The following is an 18,713-nucleotide window of genomic DNA, read 5'->3' as shown; positions in this document are numbered from 1 at the left end:
ATGGAGGAGTATAAATATCTTTTATCCAAACTAGCCTTTAGACTATGTAAAGTCTAGAAACTCGATCATGAGGTCTCTGAAAACTTGACAAGTTCCTGAACCTCAAACTCCAGAATCTTCGGAACATTATTTGGAAACTCCACAACTTCCAAAGTAGCACCAAGTTAAGATAACCTCAATGTTGTACGTGTGCTAAGGTTTATCAGAACATAAAGCCCACAATCTTCGCATCCCTCTTCATAATACTGCAAACCTATACTCAACTTCAAAATATAAATCATGTATTTTAGAAGTAAGTTAGAGCAATTGTAATACAGTTCATGGGATTAAATTGAGCTGCAACTTCGTTCAAGGTTAGGTAGACGAAATGGATCATTTGAGGTAGCAAAGTAGATTTCGTCCTTTATTTACCTAGGCTTCAGACCTAACCTAACCACTTTTTGCTTCTACCTGGAAATGGTGGCAGCACGGCCGTCTACACTTTTACCGATTTTCCTCACTTCCTTTCTTTTTAAAATGGTTGTACTGTGGAACCGGCTTAAGTTTCGATCATATCATGGACCATGTGACCATGTCTCTCCAAATTTCAATTACGAAGTTAGGTACCACTTTATCTATTATAAGGGCATGTTTGGATGTGCTATTGCTAAAATTTAGCATGTGCTAAAATTTAGCCTATCTAAAGTTTAGTACTTCCACCCATTAGTACTCTCGCTGAGAGACATGGCTAATGGATAAGGCTAAAGTTCATAAAATATCACTTTTGCCCTTTATCTCCTCAACTTTTTTCCTTCTCTCTCACCCTTTTTGTCTTTTCACAAGCCATTAGCACCCATTAGCTTCTCCCCACCAGCTAATGCTTTCTGCACTTTTTAGGGGTGGGCTAAAGTTTAGCCCTCCCACTAGCCCTCCCGTTTGGATGGGCTAATGCATAAAGATGCTAAACTTTAGCACTTTCACCTATTAGCACTTGGTTCCAAACAGACCCTAAGTACATATACACATTAGGTAACCAGGAGGCTGCTGGTCCTTGCATCTCTCCGTCTGCTCCATGATCTATATAGCCAAGGATCTTGAGAAGGTTTAATGCTAGAAAAAACTAAGAGAGATCTAAAGTAGACAAGTAATAGTGAGTAAGTGGCTGTTTTAGCAACGACCTTTCATGGGACTTTCAAAGCGCAGTCCCAAAAGGTAAACCAATCAATGGTTAAAGAGGCACTACTACTTTAGGCACGGACGACAGTATATAGTTCCATGTATTTCCAACCGATCAATAGTTTACACCTCCCTTTGTTTCATACGGACTCTGCTAACTTCAAAACTTTAATTTATATAGCTTCTTTCTCAAGAACTTGAAAACAGTCCCCAAGAGCAAAGTCCTCAAAAGGTTTTAGTTTGTTTTTCTAAATGGCTTTCGTTACAAGGTGATTGGCTCAAAAACAGCTTTCGTTTAAGATGATTGGCTCAAAAACAGATATGTGGCGGTTAGCACTTAGCAGAGGCTAGTATTAACGAGAACAAAGCGTCTAACAGTTTTACCGTAAAATCAATCAACACACCCATTGCACATACACATTGTCAGATTATGTACAGACGGCGGCAGCGGCTCGCCAGCCCCGCGCGCGCATCGGCGTCACCACTCGCTGCCCAGGATCAGCTCGGCGGCGGTGCCCATCGCCTCTGGCCCGGCGCGTCGGAGGAGCGCCACGGCGAGCTCGTCCTCGCCCCACTGCCGTAGCCCGCTGCTCAGACGCTTGAGCACCGGCAGGTCCACCTCCTGCACCCAGCACGGGGTGCACTCCACCACCAGACCCAGGAACCCAGCGACGTAGGCGCGCCACAGGGAGGGGTCGCAGCCCAGGGAGATCTTGCCGTCCAGCGCACTCGCCAGGAACTGCAGGTGCGACCGCGTGACCCTCTCACGGCGCCGGGACACCGGCGTGGGGTCGATGCCCCAGGCGAACATCCCCGAGTACACCGCGAGGTAGGCCAGCGCGTGGCCGCCCAGCTTGTACACCATGCCTCCACTGGCCCCACCCTTGTCCAGGTCCTGCACGGACAGGAACCACGAGGGGAGCATCTCCTGGATCAAGGACTGGACGAGGGCTGTGCCGCCGGACAGCCAGACCAGCGTCGCCCCCAGTGATGCCGCTACCTTCACCTGCGTCATTGCAGCGGAAAGAGAAACCTGGCCATGCCTCATCCCGTACTTGGTCTTCTTCAGTTTGTCTGACCGTTGTTTGGGCACGGTTGTTTCAGCGATATCCTTCACTGAGAGCATCAGGAGGTTGAGTATGTCTTCGGCGAGTATGGAACAGTCCTTGATGCACCGGAATATCCGGAGGTAGAGGATTCCTGGCGCAACCGGTGAGAAACCACCAGGGCAGTATCCGTGACCCAGAAGGCTGGCGACACCACTACAGCCGCATACCGATGTGGATGACATACCAAGGGTAGCAGCAAAGCAGCTTCGGAGGAGCTGGACAACCGCATCGTTGTTGTGGTGGAACACCGTGCGTGAAGCTGAAAATATTAGGAAATCGCTCCACCGCTTCACCTTCTGGGTCCACAGTGCTGCAACAATAGCCATGCTTGGCCATGGGCAGCTTGCGGCGAGGTTCTCTAGAGCTGGGCCAGCAAGGTTTAGGAAACGCTCTGATGCCTTGTCAAGCTTGTATGTGATTGTGAGGCTCACAAAAGCGGCCAATGGCAATGGAAGTGTACCCGAAGAGCTTCCTCCTGAAATATTCAGACTTGGATTAATACTCTGCATGAAAATTGGCATGTTGGCTGTAGCACAACGCATGGCAGGAAATAGTAACAGGAATGAGCACCTGCAACTAGCCTTGGAACATCAACACCGGTAGTGGCTACAATTTTCTTGATGTGCTCTTCGACCATGGATAGATTCACAGAGGGGCTAGGCCAATCTGATCCATTCATGAATGCTGGCTTCCAAACACCCCGAGTTACCTCAGCTGAAAAGTAGCTTACTATTGTAGCAAGAGATGCAGGCAGGAAATCAGCCAGATCCTTCAGGCCTGGAAAATGGAAGGACATAGTCAAACACACTGATGAGAATGGCGGTTTAGTATTCTTTACTCTTGATTTTCAAATAAAAGTTGCTCTAGTTTCTAACATTGCGTTAAACTGAACACGACCAACCTGTAGCCAGTTCACGTGGAAATAGTCTTCCATGGGAACAAGCAGTAAGAGCAGCATCAACCACAAATGGAACAGCTTCCAGTATCTCCCAAGCAGGCAACTGAGGCCAAAGATGTGAATCATCACCACCAGGACCAGAGGAGTTACTTATGCTGCTACTTCCAGATAAAGAACCTATAGATGTGCCTCCTTTATTGGCCTTTCTGAACATCAGATTGAGAAGGCTATCCACATTGTTACGTACAGGTGTCCCATGAGCAAGTCCAGAGAGAGTTGAGGCCAGACAAGCTTGGTGCTGCCGATACCATAACTTCAACTTTGGAAACGAATCCATAAAAATAGGATGCTCGCATGATGGGTGTGAAGTAGGAATTTGTAGTTGCCTTTGTCCATTTCGTTGCTTTGCCAAACTGCTGGATGATAAAACCTGGGAATTTCGCAACAGCAGAAGATACTCAGGAGTTAGCTGTGAGCCAACTGGAGCACCATCTCCCATTACACAATACTCAAGTGGTGGATGGTTAAACTTCCAGAGTCTCAACAGAAGAATGAATGCAGTTGAGAAGACTGTGTGAGCAGATATTTCCTCTCCTGTTCTCAGAGTCCAGGAAACACTAGGAGAAAGACATCCAAAAACTTCACATATTGCCATAAGAGCAGCAGCAAGCTCTGGAATCTGATGATGTGGGGAGGAAACAGGTCAGAATCAAAATATAAATATAAACTGGTAAGTGAAAGTCAAGGTATGTGGCTTGTTAACCATACCAATCCATGGAATGAGAATATTGGAGCGTAGTCCACAGCTGATATTCCTGAAAGAATAACATTGAGCATTGGACCAAGCTTTATCAATTGGCTCTCTCTTCCAGAATAATCATTTGGATCAGACGGTGAAAGCAGTTTAACAACTAACCGAACTGTATGCTCCTACAAGACAGGAAACCAAAGTGTTTGAATATTAATAACCTGAAAACTGCAAGATGTTAGATTGATTCTCCAAGAAAGCAAAAGGAGGCAATGCATGCTGCTTCCATGTACATAAATACATGATTGTTTTCAAATTAATCAATGATATTTGATAGGGTCAACAGAGTAGTCAAACTATGGATCTGAAAATTGTGATCTCTAACCTGAAAATTCCAACCACGTAGAAGAGTGGCTCCACATAAAACAGAGGCAGCAGAAACGTTATCGTCATCTGATCCATTAACTGCAACTTCAAATAACTTTTCGACCTCTGCCAAGCTTCCATCAAGTTTATGAGCTTCATTCAGTGATTTATTACCAACAACGATGTATGAGAATTAACAAATATGCTGATATTGAGATATAGAGATATTAATAGCTCAACTCCACTGTGATTTTTTTAATATACATCCTTCTACAATGCGGCTGTTTATTTCTTGTTGGGTTTCAACTCTAGCCTACCCCAACTTGCTTGGGACTGAAAGGCTATGTTGTTGTCATTGTTGTTTCGTTTTCTTTTCGGAGCAAACAAACATAGCACGTGCATGACGATTATGGTCAAATACTTTTTTGCTATTTCTGGATCATGGGTTTCTGGTAAATGCCAACTCAAAAGCTTGGCAAATTATACAAAGCTCCCTTTTCAAAGGGGAAAAAGATACACACCTGGGAGCGGGAGTTGATGCCAACATATTAACCAGCGACTGAGTCAATGGCGCACCCTTCATGAAAGATGACCACCCAGCAAGTTGACTAGGGAGTGTATGAGAAACGGAGTTGACATGATTACTGATATAACCAGGCCAATAGTAAGCTGACGTATCCAACAAATTCCTTGAGATACATGACTCCACAATCAAATGTCGCATATTTCCAGCTGAAAAAAAATCAAAACAGAATTTATATTCAGACTAGCTTACATACATGATTAGAAGCTTAAACTAGATTGCCAACTATATATGTAATTCAAAAATAAATGTTTCAATAGCAGACACATACCATAATTCATCCCATTGACATTTTCAATGTAGCCATTATTAATACTGATTCCTGAAATGAACATTGCAGCTTTGGTAGCAGCATGGTTGGCTGCTTGGATGACACATGGAGGAGGAGCAAGCAAACTTTCATAATCACCAAGTATCTGCAAGCTTAGCATCAATTCGTCCCGTAGATTACCAATTGATTTCTTTTCTTTTGCATGACTGTTGAGTTCTTTTTCATTGCAAAGTGAATCTGCTTCCCCAATTATGTCAGCAACCACAAGTGTTGTGATAGACAACAACATGCATAGTCGTGTGTCTAGGTGAGGTACAGGACCTTCAATCGGTTCTCTTTCCTGCTTGTTTCAAAAGACCAAAAAATAGGATGTGAAAGATTACAAGGTTGTCTGAAATCTGAATAACCATAGTGAAAATTGAAAACTCACCCTTTGTACAAGGCGAAGTGAAGCCACCCAAAGGGCCAAGAAAGCATCATGCCAAGTTGATCTATTGACTGATTGAAGAGCCTTGACCAAACCTGCAATTTCCACTAATTTAGCAGCAGTACAAAGAAAAAATAAAGAGAAGGGCTTCATCATTCAAGATAACCAAGGAGTTTATTTCTATTTATGGATGAAATTACCACTTAAAATCTCAATGGAATTTGTTGCAGCAATTGAACCATCAAGGCAATCTTCAAGATACAAATCGATAGGAATCCATTGTGCAGAATAGCTCGCACCAAGGCATCGCCCATTTGGTGAAGATAGAGGGTTAGAAGCCAATATTGGGTGGAACCTTTTACGCATATTATGTTTAATTTCTCCATATACATTGCAATCACCAAGAATCAACTGCTGAAATGGTTCCAAGGATATTGCTGAATTTTGTAAGGTAGATGAGTTTGTTGCAAGCAAATGCAACCGGCTAGTAAATGTCCCCCAGTGAGAGTGCCTGAAATATTTGAGATTGTCAACAATGTTATTTAAATAAAAAGTGCGACCTTTTACACATACACAAAAAAAATGAAAAACTGCATGTATATTTAACTGGCATCTTCAGTGAAGTTATTTCTTCACCCTTACATTTATTTATGAACACGAGATGACTAATAGGTTTCAGTCATGAACTTCTAGTGAACTACTGCAGTACTTAATGCTAGCATTCACCGATCATTGCCACAGTTTGTATCAAAAACTTTCTTGGTTATTTAAGAAGTAAGACAAATTAAATATTACAAGTGTAGAAAATGTTACCTTTTTGTTTTTCATTTTGCATAACCCTAAGTGCTTCTAGAACACCAAGTCAAATGTTTGCATTGTCACAGAGAAAAATAACGCAGAGAACATTCCATGAATATATTGTTTACGATGTTAAACTCGGCCGGTGCTGGGAGTCAAACGGGTCTGCTGGGAGCTACTTAGGCGCTCTAACCACTAGGCTAGAGGCCCTTTTGCTTATATTGTTTACGATGTTATGGCATAATCTTGAGAAATTACTTGTAGCATTCAAAAGCTGAAACCCACACAAACAGTTTTAAACCAAGGCTTCTTCCATAAGCTTGAGTAAAGTTATTGAGGTCTATGGGCTTATGAAATGCAGAGGCAGTACAGCTATTTGACTAATTCATTGGGAACAAATTACTAATGACCCCTCATTGCAAATAGATCAATTCATCATTTTCAAGAGATAAGAATAAAGACCTGAAACAACTCGGTAAAAGAGTGCTTAAAGTTGAAAAGCCATACATGTTTTCGCGTGCCAATGATAGGATACGAGTAATTACTTTATCACGAAGAAGATGCTCAATGAGCTCCACAGTTGTCAGAGTGTTCATCTTCTGTAACTTCTCGATCTTCTCAGTTCTTTGTTCAGTAAAAGTTCCCTCAAATGTGCTCATGTCCTCGGGCCTGGTTGGCCATTGAGCTTTCTTCTCTGGAGTTAACTCTAACAGGCCCTCATCATCCAAAACAACATCAACCAACTGCCATAAAATACAGAGAACAAAATGCACAACAAAAACCCCTGGATGACATGTAGAAACGCCAAATATCTTGGAAAGACTAAGGTTTCCGTCTATTAAATCCATGATCCTGCAAACATAAAAGGGGCCTTAGCAAGGAACTCTTACCATTCCAGCAAATTATTAAACCCAACAAGAAGGGCTCTATTTACCATTGCAGTTGAGGCTGCTAGAGGAATAGAGTGCAAGATCAGAGAAGCATGGAAGGCACAAGCATGTGACACCAAAAAGATCACACATGGAAGCACTTACAATCTTATTTACAAGAAATGTGCTCAACTTATGTTTAACAATGAACTAACAAAAGTAATGGGAATTGAAGAATCTAAGGAATGGTCTAAAGATGAATATAAGGAAATTTGCATAAGAACTTCTGGAACACATGCTGACTTGACAAGTTGAACAGAATTAATTATATGCATTACTGCATGACAAGCAGACTTCCCATCAGAAGAAAATTGGGGCCCTTAGGGGGAAATGATGGATATAGTCACTTATCCAGTACACAGTTAGAAGAAGATGACTTGTATAAACCTTGTTATAATTACAAACACCTCAAACTGAAATGTAGATTTTTAATTTTGTTAGGAACAATGTTAAATCAAATCAATCACTGCACCTGTGGCTCCGATTCTCATTCCAAATTACCGACTGGAACATACAGCGAATTATGAAACTACAGGGAGTCCGAGGGAAAACGCACTTTCTGAAATTTGCCGCTTTCATCTGATAATGGAAGTTGAACCCATGTCTTTTCAAGAGCTCCAAGTAGAGTCTGTACTCCATTGGCCTGGAAAACCGGTGAGGAATGACCCTGCAGGACCAGAAGAGCACATAAAGTCCATGAAAACAACTCTGTGGAAAGTCATAACTCCACAGTACCACACGATCCATAGACTTTGCATGACAGCAATAGCGGCCAATAAAACAAATTAGTGCTAAGTGGATTTTGCCACTCAGTAGTATAAAAACATTCCAAATTCCAAAGCATAAGTCAAAGTGTTGGCTATCACAATACTCTGCTTCTCTCGGAAAAAAAACAGGACGAGGTTTCCAGTGAAGACTTGAATCAGCCTACTCAAGTACCCAGTCTTAAAATAGGTACTTCTCCCCTGTAATGATCTATCTACAATGTCAGTTGCATTGACACTGTCAGACATCATATTTTCCCCTAAAATTTTTGGGGCCAAGCACACCAGCTTCCCCTCAATTCCGAGTTTCCGACGTCTGGTTGAAATCACCAATAGGAGGGAGGAAAAACGCTCGCGTGTATTCGAAGTCGAACGGATTCGTTCGCGATTCCCGACAGCTCAGCACCGATCCCACGCGCATTCGCCATTCCGATCCCACCACCCGCCACGGGCCACACCACACACACCAGAGACACAAGCCGCCACCGCGAGGCGCCGGGACCGTACCTGGTGGAGAGGAGCGCGAGGAGGAGCGCCGGGGACGCGAGCCGCGAGGCGAGCGCGGCCTCGGCGTACTTCCATGCGGCGGCGGCGGCGGGCGCGCCGCCCCCGCCGCCGACGCCGGAGAGCAGCGGCTGCGCCAGCACCTCCGCGAGCCCCGCGGACCAGGGCACGTCCGTACTCTCCCCCGCTGCGCCGGCCGCCGCCGCAGCCGCCACCCGCGCCGCCCACTCCGGCGGCGGGCGGGACTCGGCCTGCGCCGCCTTGGTGTACTCCGCGGCCCACTCGAGCCACGCCGAGGAGGAGGAGGAGGGGGACGGGGCCGGCGGCGGCGCCGACATCGCCATGTTCGCCGGCGTGGGCCCCCGCCGGTGGCGGCGGGTGGTGGTGCTCCTCGCGCCGCGCTCGCCGTCGCGTGGAGGGCCGCGGTTAGACAGCGAGCCCGGGAGTGGTGCGGTGGTATCTGCCGCTGGGTTGGTGGGGGCTGGCGTCGCGTTGTTGTAACCACTTCGCCCACCGCACCACCGCGCGGTGGGGCCGTCGCCGGGATCTTCTGCGGCTTGGAGGCTGAAATCCCCTGATCGATCCCTGGTTTTCTTTTTCTTGATATGTATACCGTGTGACCGAAAACTGCGGCATTCATAAATTTGGTACCTGGTTTGAGAAAATGCTCCATATTAAACAATATACTTTTTATCATAGCAGAATGGCATTAGAAAAAGAAGCAGTGATTGATTAATGTGTTTCTAAGTCGGGCGAAAGGCTACGGTTTCATATTGATCCATTAATACACACATGATTCGTAAAGATTAATGAGATAGAAATTTTTTTTTTTAGTTTCGTGGTGATCTACATGCTTCCCATTTTGGATGACGTATGATGGTATTTCCAACTCATACAGGTCGGCCCGCCAACCTGACAACAAAAAAGCAATGTAAGCGACCTGGATACGCAATGTAACTGTAATTGCAAGGATATATGATAAATTGAACTAACTTTGTAAATTTCAATATTGCTAATATAGGCCACCTCAATGAATAATATGGTTTTTAGTATTATGGAATAATAATTTTCCATACTAGTGCGTTTTATGTGATTATGTATCGCCATTGTCAGTTCTTGTTTACCCTACACATCATCGAGACATCAATAGCAAAATAAAAGGAATTATAATTTCTAATAATGGGAAATGTACAACAAATATCTTGCGTATTGGAAGGACTTGTCAATTTTTTGAACATGACTCTGTTGCATCATTATACTTTGCTGGAAAAATAATGCTTCAAGCCAACTATATTTTCCCATCATTATGTGCAGTACTCATTCCATCCTAAATTGTAGGTCGTTTTGATATTTCTATATTCATAAATTTTACTATGTACCATTATGGTGTATATCTGAATAAATATCAAAATTTATAAATTTAGAATGAAGAGAGTAACGCAACGAAATAACTAGATGCGTGTGTTATGTTAGACCTGGTTTGGTTACTCTGGCTTATTTTTAGCATCCGTCACATCGAATGTTTAGATACTAATTAGGAGTATTAAACGTAGACTATTTACAAAACCCATTACATAAGTGGAGGCTAAACGGCGGACGAATCTATTAAGCCTAATTAGTCCATGATTTGATAATGTGTTGCTACAGTAAACATTTGCTAATGATGGATTAATTAGGCTTAATAGATTCGTCTCACTGTTTAGCCTTGTAATGAGTTTTGTAAATAGTTTATATTTAATACTCCTAATTAGTATCTAAACATTCGATGTGCCGGGTGCTAAAAATAAGTAAGAGTAACCAAACCAGACGATGTGATACGTGCTAAAAATAAGCAAAGGGAACCAAACGTCCCATAGTAAATAATATAATTTATATATAAAGACAGTGTCTAGGTCCAAAAGAAGAATAGAACCGGGAGGGCACTGCTCACCTCCCACAAGGCTTGCGTTCGATTGGTGGCGCAGTACGAGAGTGGTGGAGCCCATCCCAAGTCCCCAATCGCACGCAGCGGATCCGACTGGTGGCCCCACCAGTCCCGCCGCGGTGGACCCGCTCAAACGTGGCGCCGTGTGGGTACACGAGGCGAAGTAGCGACCCCGACCGACCGACGCGGGGCCCAGCGGCCCCCGCCCGTTGACACGTGGGCCCGCCCCCCCTTCTTGACCCCGCCGCCGAAAGAGAGAGCCCGCGGCCGCGGTCTGCAAAAGCTGCCGCGCCCCGCAGGCGGGCGGGTCCGTGGGGCCCAGCCCCCCAGCCGGCCTCCCACTATCCCCGCGGTGGGCCCCGCCGCGCGATCGCAACGGCACAGCAGTACGGGCGCATGTCCCTGGCGCGTGCGCAGTGCGCTCTGGCTGGCTGTCCGCGGCGGCCGGCGGCACTCGAGGAACCACCGGCGCGCCTAGGCACTTTTAGGGGCTGTTTGGATACGAGGTGCTAAACTTTAACAGTGTCACATCGGATGTTTGGATGCTAATTAGGAGGACTAAACATGAGCTAATTATAAAACTAATTGCAGAACCTTGTGCTAATTCGCGAGACGAATCTATTAAGCCTAATTAATCCATCATTAGCAAATGGTTACTGTAGCACCACATTGTCAAATCATGGACTAATTAGGCTTAATAGATTCGTCTCGCGAATTATACTCCATCTGTGCAATTAGTTTTGTAATTAGCTTATGTTTAGTACTCCTAATTAGCATCCAAACATCCGATGTGACAGGTGTTAAACTTTAACAGGTGTTTCCCAAACACCCCCTTAAGCCGAAACCCAACAAACACCGAACCGATCTGAAATGTCGTTTTTTCGGAAATTTTTGTCCGTTTTGATTTTTGCCGATTTTTCGAATTTGTTTTGTCGGTTTTAATTTTTGCCGAGACGGTTCTCGGTGTCGGCGTCGGTTTCAGCACCGCACCAAACCGAACCACCAAATCACCGATCTGTTTTACTAGTAGCTTCCATCCGTGTGATTCTTGCTCTTCGGCGGCTCACGAGACTTTATCCCATCTACGCACAAGGCCTGAAGGCCACACCCCACTTGGTGACCCATCGATCCTTTCTTGTTCCTCGACTCCGACTCCCCTTTCTTATCATGCTTCCGCATCGGCGCCGCCCCATCCACACCTTCCTGGGATCCCGTCCTTGAGGTGCGCAGCGCCTAGGAGCGGCAAGACGAGTGGTTGTTGCAGGTTCTGCGGCGCGGGCGAGCGGTCGCTGGCCAAGCGCATGGCGGTGGCGGTACGAGCAACGGAGCGAGCGGCTGCTGGGCACGATGGAGCAGCGGCGGTGTGGGCAAGCGGCCGCAGGCCACGGTGCGCGCCCCAAGTAGCGTGAGCGCGGGCACGCGGCCCTCGGCCAGTCGCGGGCAGCGACGACGTGGGCACACCCTCGAGCAGGCACATGTAGCAACGGCTGATGAGGTATGGATTTCGGTTTGACTTTGGTGAAAACTGAACACCGCACCGAAAATACCGACACCAAATTTGTCAGTTTTTGTTTTAATTTGCACCAATCAATTTCCATTTGCACACCGAATTTTTCAAACACCGAAATAACCAACCGAATTGTTGGTTTAAACCGGATGTCCGGCCCTACCTAGTTGGACAACTAGGTAGGTTCGTGGAGGAGAGAGTACTTGGGGTTGGGCCGTTGGGCGGTTGGGCTCACTCACCTACTACGGTGTGTCGGCGTCAGTGGGAAGTGAGAGGGAAGGGCGATGGTGACAGGGATAAAAAGGATTGTTGGCGACATGATGTGCTCCTTTCCCGCATCTCTCTCTCTCCCTCTTGCTCACTCCCAACCTTCATTTTTTTTGTTTTTACCATTCGGGGAGTAGGTATGCATGGCTAGATTTTTTTTTTTGCAAATGGAACCTCCATTTGCTGCGTCGATGCTTGTGGACTAGAGAAAAATTACCGGCGTTGCTAAACTTTCTAGAGTTTTTTTAAGAAAACGGAAATTGCTTCCGACCTCTACGACCGTCTACAAGATTAAATTAGCTTAGCTGCTGATTTTTATCTTTGCTTTCTTTTTTTTTTCTTGGACTCAGTTGCAATCTCCAATCTGATGCTGTATAATCTTAGCATGCAAGTGACCCCCTCGTGTCACCTCACTGTTACAAAAGCAGTACCAGGCCTTGGGGGTTTTCCCCTACTCTGTCTGTTTAAAAAAAATCGACCATTCACCGACCTGGAGATACAAATGTCAAAGAGGGTGACGGAATCAGATTACCTGAACGGAAAGTAACGGTAGCTAGTAATCTGGAAGAAATCAAATAACGGAAATCGCTGGCTCCCTCAGTTCTAAAAGGTTGGCAGGACCTCAGAAAATGGATACAAGACGCATTCTTTGTGGACGACAACATGACAACTGACATGTGACAAAGAGGATCGTTGGTGACAGGATGTGCTCCTTTCCTGCATCTCTCTCCCTCTCACGCACTCACCCCAACCTTCATTTTTTTTGTATTTTTATTATTCGGGGAGTAGGTATGCATGGCTACATTTTTCTTTATGGAACCTCCATTTGCTGCGTCGATGCTTGTCGACTAGAGGGATTATTGGCGTTGCTAAACTTTCTAGAGTTTTTTTTAGAAAAAGTAAACTGTTTCCGAGACTGCACACAGTTAAATTAGAAGTTTTTTAGTCTATTGGGCTGTTGATTTTGATCTCTGCCCTGTTTTTTCTAGGAATCTAATATAATCTTAGCATGCAAGTGACCCCCACGTGTCAATATAATCGTGTCACCGCACTGTCACAAACAGTACATGCCTTGGGTTTTCCTCCTACTCCGTCTGTTTAAAGAATCGACCATTCTCCGACCCGGAGGTACAAATGTCAAAGGGGGTGACGAAATCTGATTACCTGAACAAAAAGTAACGGTAGCTAGTAATCTGGAACAAATCTGTTGGCGCTAACGCACTCCACCGGTCTGCAGGCTGGTCAGACCGGTGTGGGTGGTTGGTCGTACTGGTTTCGCCGGCGAGTCTGGCAAGACAACAAACATTTGCTCGGGAGGATCTCATCAGGGCAGGCACACTTTAATTTGTTTTAGGTTGTAGCAATAAAGGAAACGAAGGAAGAACAACATATGGGGATTGGAAAAGTTGGGATTGGAAAAGTTAGGGCAAAGAGAAAAGGTGAAAAGACAAAATATTAGATTGATAATGTTTTTGATCGATTGGATGCCCCTCAATCGGCCGTGGCCCTTTATATTTATAGGGAGGGGAGGTCTTGCCCTATTAGAAGTCGAAACCCTAACAAATCTCGTGTCAAAATACAACTCCTAATTTGAACTATACATACCAAACCAGTTTGACTACCCTGGCAAACCAGTCTGACTGGTCTTCCTGGGTGCAGATCTTCTCGAGGTCATAACTCTCTCATCCGAACTCCAAATCGGACGTTATACATGTGCATTTTGATCTAATCGATGAGAGCTATACAACGGTGAAGTCCAATTTACATTTTGGAGACTTTGGTCAAACCGGTCTGGTCGGTTTAGTGACCGATTTGTCCAGATCCTGCCAATTTTGATCGTCAACACACGCCCCCCTGCTTTTTGACAAAGGATACGTGCTACAAAACACTATCCTATACCAAAATCGTCTAAGAACGATGATGAACAAAACATCGGCCATATATATTTTTTCTAAGGGCGATAACATCCTACCGGCTATAAAACTTGATTTGCTCAAGTTGACGCTGCATTTACCTGCTTCGGCCTCCACTCCTTCCTGATCCGTATTTGCTTAGCTGGCTTCTCTTCAGTTTGTTGCTTCATTGTTCCTCACTTGCGCATTCTTTGCAATCTCCTCTTTTGAGTGTGGGATAAGCTCGAGGGACACCACCTCCGTTTTATGCACTTAGAATTTTGCTTGTTGCTACTCTCACATTGTCTAACAGCAGCACATACATCATTTTTTACTAGATTGCTATTGCAAGCGACCGGTCGTTGTGATGCACCATAGTTGGGATATGAAATAGGATATTGAACCATATATGGTTGCATGTACATACTACTATAATCAGTAGATGAGTAATGGTAAGAATAAGACCAAGACCATGGCATAACTGATCCAATAAAAGAATATGGTGCAGTAGCAAAATTATTTATTGTTGGTGCATACCATGTTGTCTTTCATGTCTTGGTGGTGCTTTTGCATCTCTAGCACCATTTGGCCGACTCCTTCGCTCCCTTCCTTCCTTTTATACTTGGCCAGGAGTTCTTCAAAGTTCGGCCTTCCTTTATTCTTGGACCTGGAGGTATCTCCAAGCCTACTGGAGGCATCGGTCACCGGCCTAAGAACCGGTCAGACCAATTTGCTTGCAGCCGGCCTTCTTGTTTTTGTCTTGCCCCCCGAGCATTGAAAGCTTTGCTGCAACTTGAGGTGTCTCCTTCATTGGCACCTTCTTCTCAGGCCTCTCCTCACCAATGAGTACATTCTTCCCTTTAGCCTTTTCAGCTTGATCCAGTCGAATGAGCACTTTGGGATTTGTTAACTCAAGAGTGTTTATAGGAAAGGGAAGAGTGTTTATAGGAAAGGGATTTTGATCAATTTGCATTCCGTGAAACTTCAGTCGTCCTTCATTGACGGCCGATTGTATTTGTCTACAGAAAACATTGCAGTCATTAGTAGCATGAGAAAAGGAATTATGCCACTTGCAATAAGCATGCTGCTTTAAATCATCAGCTGGAGGTATAGCATGAGAACACTTAATCTTTCCAAGCTTCATTAGTTCATCAAAGAGTCTATCACATTTAGACACATCAAAAGGGAATTTCACCTCATCTTGCCGTTTTTTCTGGACCGGCTTGAGAGAAACACAACTGCTTGGTGTATCACTTGGTGTCCAAACAAATTCAACAGCATACACTTCTTTACTCTCATCGTCCAAGGAATCATAATTTAGCATATGCATATTAGGACCGAGTATCTTTACTTCGGCTTTCTTGAGCCAAAGCTCTTTGCAAGACTAGGGTGACATTAGCAAATTCATGACCTTCCAATTTATCTCTAATATGGTGTAACGACCGACCCCAAAAATCTTCAAGTTAATCTTAATCTAAGTCCCTGATCCCCTGTCTCAGCTTTACCGAGTTTAAGTACTCAACCTCCAGTCCGGTCCCGACCTCTGAGACCCGACCCCTCCCCGCCGTTTTCCCCAGTCCCAACCCCGCCGACCCCAACTCACCCGCCGGATCCTTCTGCGTCCTCCCAGCAGTCTCTCTCTATCTGAGTAGTGGACCATCCGAGACTGACCGGTGGACCCACAAAGATCTTTCCCCTAGATCTCCCGCGACAGACGCACTCGAGTAGCATGCCCGCTTCAAAGCTGCTCCGCCGCGTGGCTCGTCTTCTCCGACACCCGCCGCTCCGCCCCGTCGCCGGCCGCGACCGGATGGATTCTCGTGCCCCCTTCCCCAATCGCAGCGGAACCCCTCTGCAACCCTTTCTGCAGCGCCTCGCCGCCCGCGCCCATCATCACCTCGCCGGACCCCCGGCTGCAGAGCCCGATGCCGCCCGTCTTTTCCGTCGCCCCTCCACAGTCGCGCCGCCCCGGTCCGCACTACGCGACGATTCCTCCTCCGCCAACCCAGACCACGGCCGCGACAGCTCCTTTTCCGCCCTGTTAGAGCTACGCCCCCAACAATCTGTTGCTCCACGCTCGCCCGCGCGACCGCAGCCCGCTTGTCTTCTCACCTGTGCGCTCTCGCTTCTAGCGCCGTTCCCCTGGTCACTTCCATCAGATCCACCGCACAACGACGCCCGCCTCCGCCAAATCTCAACCACCGGCAAAACCGCGCCTGCGCCGCCCTGTCATCGGTGCCCAATGACCGCCGGTGCCATCCCCGAAGTCCTGCTCCACCGCCCTTGTTGCTCAATCGCCGCCCCGGCGGTGCACTCGATCGTTTCTTCCCGGTCTTCACGCCGCTCCAACCTTCCCTCTTCCGCGCAGCTATAAAAGGGAATGCCAGAGCTCCGCCGGAGTTCCCCTTCGCCATCGCTGCCCTCCCGCCTTGCTCTCTGTTTCGTGCTCAAGCGCTACAGCCCAAGTCCCTGAGGAACTCTCCTCTCCGCTCCACACCGCTTTCCCCCAATCCACCCAGCCGCTTGCTCCTCCGCGCTGTGCTAAAGCTTGCTTGTTGTCCGCAAGAAGCACCGCCACCGCCGGAGCACTGCCGGACGTCGCCCCCTCCCAAGTCGTAGTGCTTCAGTCCTTCCGCTCAAGTCTGCTCCTTCCCGACCCCAAACTTCACCTGTGAGCCGAAGGTAAGCTGCCGACCCTTTGTCCGTCTCGTCCGACCCCTTCTGTTCGTCCGACCCTTTGTCCATCTCGTCCGACACCTTCTGTTCATTCGACCCTTTTTCTGCCTCGTCCGACCCCTTCTGTCCGCCCGACCCCTGTTCCGTCTCGCCCGACCCTGTCTGTTTCGCCGACCCTTTCTCCGCCTCACCCGAGGGCTCGGCTGTATCTTTTTCCTTGAACCGAGGGTATATGTGTAAAACTCGGGGACTTCTCTACGTTGAGTCTGAGGACCCCCAGCACATCTTTTCCTCTAGTTTATGGGTCAGATCATAAGTTTCGTCCCATCCGACCCTTTTGCCTTGTTCTTCTTCAACTCAAGTGAACTTCCCCACCTCTTTCTGTAGCTATGCTACAAAGTTTCTGAGCTAGAACTTGCAAGTGTTGCTGTTGAAATAACCGTCTAAAGTACTAACTCCTGCATTGCATTCGTGTAGAGCTGCGTCTCGCTGACAGTGTCTACGAGTTGTACCCAGCGCCAGAAGACGAAGCTGCAGCAGAGCTCCCGCCTCCAGAAGCCGAAGCCGCCCAAGCAGAAGAGCAGCTTCCTTCCTTCTCGCTTGAAGGCAAGCCCCGGATGCATGAACCCCCTATGTTTTCCCAAACTTGTGCATGCCTTCTTCATCTTGTTTGTGCATATACGTATAGGAGTTGTTTGAAACCGTAGATGCATGACTTAGATCCCTTGATCTGAACACTAGCAGTTGGACCGAGTAGATGCTTTGCTTAAATAGGGAGCGGTAAAAGCCGAGTGATTTCTTGTCACTCGCGAGTTTGTAGGAGTTGGTTGTTCCTCGTCTGTCACAACTATAAGGACGATGGACGGGGCAGGGTTCTAGTTAACTTTTTGGTGGTGGGCTGATCGCCTCGTCTGTCTATGAAACTTGCTAAGGCCCGACAGTGGTGGTGTTCGTGATCAAGTGTTTGAAAGTATTAACCTCATACTTATTATGGGATGAGGAAGCCTAGTACCGGATTGAACCTAGACGTGAGCGGTCGCCCCATTGTCCTTAAAACGGAGTTTCCCCTACTAGCTGTCGCACGTGGTGGCAAGCGTGGTCACAGGACGGCAGAGTCTGGGTTTGTGGAACCTTGCACCAAAGGAAATGGGCCCGACACGGGTTAGGGGATTGATGGGGAAGGCCGACACAGGAAGCGACCCTCGGTGGTGCGCGGATGTCGTGAGGTTAGGTTCACCATGCATGGTTAAAGAACTCAAATCGATTCGTCTGCCTCTCACAGTTTGAGACTGCTTGATCGCTATGCTACCCTGAGTAATAAAGGAATCTGATGATGACATGGTCTTGATGATTTGCATATATACCTTTTGTTTGGTTCTATGTTTGTCTAGAGTAAGTTGCTAACTAGACCGGTTAATGAACCTAGAATCTGAGCTAAAACTTTGAAATAGGGATCTACTTAGTGCTTCTTGGCAAACAAACCCCTCAGCCAAAGAGCCTTGCATGTCTAGAGTGGTGGAGTAGCTTTACTCCTGTCGGGTAAGTCTTGTTGAGCTTAGTAGCTCAGCCTTGTTGTGGCTTTTCTTTTTCAGGTGAAGTTGCTGCTCCCGAGCCCTCTTCTGTTGGCACTTGGCCGCCCCAACTCCCTCCGGGTTGGACGGTTGAGTGGGATCCCTCCTCGGACGGCGAGGAGAGGGATCACTGACGTCCTGGCTGGCCTCACCAGGGATGTCCGACCCCGACGAAGTAGCTTCCGCTTGTTGTTTTACCTTCCGTTGTTTTCCTTTGAACTTGTAAAACTCTGATGCTTGTTTTATTGTCGAACTAAATGATCAAGTTGTTTTAATCAGTGGACTTGTTGTATTCTCTGGAACCGCTCACCTTCGTGTGAGTTT

At 46.6% G+C, this 18,713-nt stretch overlaps 1 protein-coding gene across 1 annotated transcript; it reads right to left on the bottom strand.

Annotated features, from left to right (window-relative positions):
- Positions 1 to 1,314: 1,314 nt before the first annotated feature.
- On the bottom strand, positions 1,315 to 9,021 carry LOC101761414 (mediator of RNA polymerase II transcription subunit 33A). The gene is made up of 12 exons (XM_004955745.2): positions 8,556 to 9,021; positions 7,841 to 7,951; positions 6,863 to 7,207; positions 5,758 to 6,068; positions 5,561 to 5,652; positions 5,131 to 5,470; positions 4,798 to 5,008; positions 4,296 to 4,410; positions 3,931 to 4,092; positions 3,166 to 3,841; positions 2,835 to 3,041; positions 1,315 to 2,739 (listed from the first exon to the last, which is right to left on the bottom strand). The coding sequence occupies exons 1-12, from the start codon at positions 8,894 to 8,896 to the stop codon at positions 1,634 to 1,636; spliced, it is 4,017 nt and encodes a 1,338-aa protein (XP_004955802.1). The 5' UTR covers positions 8,897 to 9,021; the 3' UTR covers positions 1,315 to 1,633.
- Between the last annotated feature and the right edge of the window lie 9,692 nt (positions 9,022 to 18,713).

The sequence above is a fragment of the Setaria italica genome, chromosome II (genome assembly GCF_000263155.2).
Source record: "Setaria italica strain Yugu1 chromosome II, Setaria_italica_v2.0, whole genome shotgun sequence".
NCBI classification, from domain to species: domain Eukaryota; kingdom Viridiplantae; phylum Streptophyta; class Magnoliopsida; order Poales; family Poaceae; genus Setaria; species Setaria italica.
Note: the sequence above shows the minus strand (reverse complement) of the source record. Positions and strands in the feature narration are given on the sequence as shown.